General features: G+C 46.4%; 1 protein-coding gene across 1 annotated transcript; it reads left to right on the forward strand.

Moving 5' to 3' along the window:
• The first annotated feature begins 822 nt into the window (after window positions 1–822).
• On the forward strand, window positions 823–2,120 carry LOC109289659 (ovostatin-like). Its single transcript, XM_019505804.1, has 3 exons — window positions 823–966; window positions 1,362–1,523; window positions 1,877–2,120. The coding sequence occupies exons 1-3, from the start codon at window positions 901–903 to the stop codon at window positions 1,916–1,918; spliced, it is 270 nt and encodes an 89-aa protein (XP_019361349.1). The 5' UTR covers window positions 823–900; the 3' UTR covers window positions 1,919–2,120.
• Window positions 2,121–5,627: the final 3,507 nt, after the last annotated feature.

Here is a 5,627-nt window from a genome sequence, read left to right on the forward strand (position 1 = left end):
GTTCAGCCTCCACAAGAGAAGGCTGAGGGGGGATCTAGTGGCCTGTTACAAACTAGTCAGGGGGGACAAGCAGGCACTGGGGGAGTCCCTGTTCCCCCGAGCACTACCAGGAGTGACTAGGAATAACTGTTACAAGCTGGCAGAGGGTAGATTCAGACTAGACATCAGGAGGTGCTACTTCACTGTCAGGGCAGCTAGGGTCTGGAACCAACTTCCAAGAGAAGCAGTGCTGACTCCTACCCTGGGAGTCTGTAAGAGGAGGCTAGATGAACACCTCACTGGGGTCATTTGACCCCAGTACTTTTTCCTGCCATGGCAGGAGGTCGGACTTGATGATCTGCTCAGGTCCCTTCCGACCCTACTAACTATGAAACTATAATGAGCTGTCTCCTGGGTCTTCCTGGAGACAGAAGGGAAATGAAGAAGTCCAGCAGAATCAGGCTAGTAAGAGGATGGGATTAAACCAAGCAGCAGGCAGGTGTGTTGGGTGTGGGGAGATCTGTTCCTGTTCATGAGGCCGTGAATTGATTAGGAATTATCCTATGTCCTCTTTTCTCCCCTGTTCATGCAGACGCGTGTGGCTGTGACTCCAGTGTGATAAAGACCAAGATATTCCAACTCCAGTGCAAAGAGTACCAGATGAATATTGAAGTGCAAGGCAAGATCACAGATTACAATGCTATCTTAGTAGCATTGTAGGGCAGTTCTGCTATAGCCAATGGGGCTGCCAGTCTGAAAGGAGAGGAAAAGGCAAAGGCCAGTTAGGTGGGAAGGCAGGTTAGGAGTACTGGAGGTGCTGTAGGGGAGACCCAAGATGCATTCATTAATAAACCTTCTTTGCTGTGCTATTTTACAGGGGTAGAGCTAACTGGAACAGGCTCCTGTGAAATCACAAGACTCATGAGCAAAATCAGCTTTGAATACGTGGACTCTCACTACAGCCCAGAAATCTTCTTTTATGGGAAGGTAGGGAGCCCTTGAGAGTGCAGGACTTGCAGTATCTACACCCATGCAGAAGAGCATTCCAAACTGTGGTTAATGAGGGTGTTGATACAACATTGTCATTGAAGAGGATCCTGTTGCTTTCCTGGAAAACCATGGGGACTCTCTTAAACAGAGTACGAGGCCCATTGGCCAGGCTCGGTACTCTAATTCCCATGTTCCTAATCCAACTGCGTGAGGTTGTGCCATTTCCTCTGTGGTACTTCACAGGATCACACATGCCTGCTCCTTGTCTGCTCCCCAGGAAACACCCTCTGGAACCACAGAAGAGAAGTACCTAGGGCAAGTGCCCCTTAAAATTGTGGGAATGTGTTTCCCTACCTGGTATAAGCAGCAGCAATTGCTTATTTCTCCTCTAGGTGAAGATGGTGGATGGATCAAACGCTCCTTTGGTCAATGAAGCAATCAAGCTTTATGTGACTGGGGACAAGAATGATCGCAACTACACAACAGATGAGCAAGGAAATGTTTGGTTTTCCGTAGATACTACAAACTTCACAACTGCCTCCATTAATATCCAGGTCAGTGACTAGGCAACTGAAGATGCCTTTGAATAAGCTTTCCAAGAAACATCCATGTGATTATTAATCTATTTGCTTATCAGAAGAGGAAATGAAGTGTTTTGTCTGGGAATGTTGCTTTCCTTTCCCTCACCCTCTTTAAATGTTTTTTTTCCCTGTCTCCTGCATATGCTGCCTGTTTGGCCCTTCACTTCTTTCCCCTATTTATCCCCACAGAAGGAAGGTCCCTGTAGGATTACTATATTGTAAATTGCAAAATCTACATTAAAAAAATGTGGTTCTTCTTATGCAATTGCATGCTACCCTTTACCGACTTTCCGATCATTGCTAAAGATGTTGTTCTTCTTTTTCAGGCAATACATAAATCTATACAACACTGCTATGACAGGAACTAGGTCGTTCCTGAATATGGTACAGCCACTCACACTGGAACTTGGTTTTATTCCCCAAGTAAGAGTTTCCTTAAAATTGAGCCGCAGCCCGAGAGATAACCCTGTGACTCTGACTTGGAGGTGCATGTGCACTACATCCTGACACCAGAGGCTGTGGGAGAGGAGAAGGAAATAACCTTTTACTACTTGGTAAGCCTGCATATGTGTGACACAGTTGACAGACATTGCTGCGGTACAGTACAGCACTCTCCTGCATACCAGGCAATCAGCCCCAAGCCACTAACGTGAAAAGCAGCCAGAACTCAAATGTGCTACCTGTAGCAGGGCACTGTGGAATTGCTACCCAGAGTCCTTTACGCCCTTCTCCTGTGGCTGGAGTGCAGGATTTGTCTGATTTGGTAGAGCCACTGGTTATTAGTACATAGCCCACCCTAAGGGACATAGTCTTCACTGAATGTTTATTGCAGCCTTTTAGGTCTTACAGTCTTTAATGTGTGTTGATCTTTAAGCTGGTTTCTTGCTTACTGTTGCTGTTACCACTTTTTCTGGGGGGGCATCTTGCTGCCACCCTGTTGCTGCCTTCATTGTGTTAGGCTTTGTCCTCTTGGTTCTTTGCATTGCTCAGTTTCCTTGTTTCTTCTAATGGTTCTACATTAAACATCTGAGGCTCCCAAAAGACCTGGCCTGGCCCCATCAGTCTGAGTGAGTTTGACATCTGTCACTTTTGCACAGTTGCCTTCGGTGTCATCCCCACTGCTGTCATGAATCTGTAGCTCTCACGCCACATCTGAAACAGTTGTATGTGCCATTTTGTGTATGGCTCCTAGGAGGTTGGACTAGGACCTGCTGCCCATGTCTGTGGCATTACGTCTGTGGCTCCTTTGTTGTAGGGGCTGCTTCCCTTGCTTGACATATTCTTTAAATCTTTCTGTGCCCTACTTATCATTGGTTAGTTGGGCTGCAGCATGTTAGCTCTCATGAAGAACAGTTTGTGTTCCCCAAATCATTGGTCCCTGTGCTGTGTTTCTATCTCAGCCCTGGCAGGATTTGCTGCAGTGGTCCAGCATTGGACCTTTCTGTCTTTTTTCATAAAATCACAACAAATTAGAGGTGGAAAGGACCTCAGAGATGACATTAGTTCCAGCCCCCTCCTCAAGGCAGGATCATCCCTGTTTAAAGCATCCCAGGCAAGTGCTTGTCTAATCTGCTTTTAAAATGTCCGAGGACAGAGATCTTGCAACCTCTCTAGATAATTCCATGCTTAACCACCCTCCGAGTTAGAAAATCCTCTCTAATATGCAACCAAAATATCCCTTGTTGTAATCTAAGACCCTGTCCTCCTTGTCTTGTCCCTTGTGGCCACAGAGTATTCTATCATCGTCCTCTTTATAACCACTCTTCAGCTATTCGAAGCCTGCTATGAAATCCCTGCCCTTTCAGCCTTCTTTTCTCCACTTCCAACCAGACTTCTTCCTGCCACACTTCTTCCAGACTTCTAGCCTCTGCCATCAGTCCCTTGGCTGTGCTTAGTGGTGACACTTGCTTCCCATGGCTTTTTGGGTATTAAGGGGATGGCTGTGTGCTGATATTCCCATTTTTTGAACATTTGGTGCTGCAGTGTACAGTAGATCCCTGATCATTCACACCTGGGTGATTCACACTCTGCTTAGTTTGCCACTCAGCTCTTTACCACAAGTTTTACTTAAAAAGGCCGTGCTCCTCCACTTAGCCAGAGCTCAGCAGCTGTTCTGCACAGGGTCAGGTTGATATTTTCAGAGGTTTACAGAGTCTCCTCTTTTTCCTGGGTTCGATATTCTCTGCACAGCTGCAATGTCAGGGTGACAGCATGGAAAAACCTCATTCTCAGAAAAGCAAAGGGTCTCTGTATTGAGAATACTTTTTTTACAGAAGTGCTGCATTCCCTACTAGCATTCCAGACATGCAAATTGACCAGGGGTGGGCAAAATATGGCCCACAGGCCAGATCCGGCCCTCCAGACCATTCTATCCGGCCCATGGGGCACCTAAAAAGTTTAGATAATTAATATTTATCTGCTCCTGCTGCCTGTCAAAGATGACAGGAGCCAGGGACAGTAGTACCCAGGGGAAGCCAGCAGGACCCAGAAGAAAGGCCAGCCGGGCCTCACACCCCACCAGCCCCCTTCTGCCTGCCTCCCCCCACCACCCCAGAAGCCTCTGCCTGCAGCTGCTTTCCCTGCTTCACTGCATATAGCGGCTGCTGCAGCACCATGTGGCCCCCAGCTGCATCACTGGACCACAGGGCTGTACTGGTACCCCCAGGCCAGGAGCGGGAGGGTGTGTGTGTGTGTGTCTGTATAGTGAGGGAAGCACAGAGTGTGTATGTGTAATGAGGAAGGGAGGAGAGGGAGAGTGTGTATGTGTGTATGTTCATAAAATGAGTCCCAAAGGAACCCCCACCATATACCCACAGCCCCCTTGCACTGCCATACACGCAGACACCCAAACCCCCTCACACAACCCAGCTACACTCCTCCCACACACTGCCCCTACAAACCCCATACATACCCACACTGCACATATCCACATACACTCACATGCTCCCACACACCTATCCATCCTCCACCTCTCCCACAGTTTACAAGAGTAAGACTCCATTTTAAGCTATTGTGCAATCACCTCTGTGTACACTACACAAACACATGTAAATCAGGGCAAAAATATTTTTTGAACTCAAATTAATGTATGTTGTAGATGTTTGATTTTTAGAATATAATTTTGTATTTTTCTGGTTCTGAGATGGCAAAACCCCTTGCTGAAAGGAGTATTTCAGGTGGCAAGGGGAGGGACTTCTGGTAAAAAAGGCCATGGGTTAGAGAGCAGCACTTCCGGTCCCAAAATGGTGACCAAGGGGTGGGGCACCTGTCAAGAGATGGGGCTACCCATGCGGCCCTTGACAGTTTGCCAAAACTTGGTAAGTGGCCCTCCACCCAAAATAATTGTCCGCCTCTTGTTTAAATCCTGCTTATGTTCATGTGATGATTTTAACCCTCATTGAGTAGTGGGTTGTTTTAATTCCAATTCTAATGTTGACTTCATGATTTCATTGCTAATTTTAGTTTAGTAAAATTTATAGAATTTTAATTAAGATGTTAAGCTTGGTTGCTCATTAACTTATAATTACACCCATAAAAAGGCAAGGTTCTTTGGGTAAATGTGATATCTTTTATTAGACCAACTAAATAGTTGGAAAAAATTGTTCTTTGCAAGCTTTTGGGTACAAACACTCTTTTTCAGTTGTAAGGAGAGGCTGCAATTGTTAAACTCAAGGGGCAGTGGCTCAGCTTTAAAAGAAGCACCAGACAAGAGACAAGTCTGGATTATGCCTAACACAGTAGTTGGACTACTGTTTGGGAAAACAGAGAGATTCAAGTTTAAGCTTCCCCTGGGCAAGGGAGGCCTAGAACATGTATCTCCAGGTCCTTAGGTGAGTGCTGTAACTACCAGTTTTGGGAGCTAAAACATGAGAGGGTCAGTCTTGTCCTGCTCCTCCTCCTCTGTGGGTGTGTCTACACATGCATTAACATGCTTTAGTTAATATGCATTAACTCTAGAACCTCCACTGTGAGGTACCAGAAAAATGTGCATTAGCCTGTCCTAATGTGCATTAGTACATTAGCCTGTCCTAATGTGCATAAGTGGGGTAGAGAGCGCAGCACAGCTGAGGCGGATCC

The sequence above is a fragment of the Gavialis gangeticus genome, unplaced genomic scaffold, assembly GCF_001723915.1.
Source record: "Gavialis gangeticus isolate Ggan-Ray unplaced genomic scaffold, GavGan_comp1, whole genome shotgun sequence".
In the NCBI taxonomy this organism is placed as follows: domain Eukaryota; kingdom Metazoa; phylum Chordata; order Crocodylia; family Gavialidae; genus Gavialis; species Gavialis gangeticus.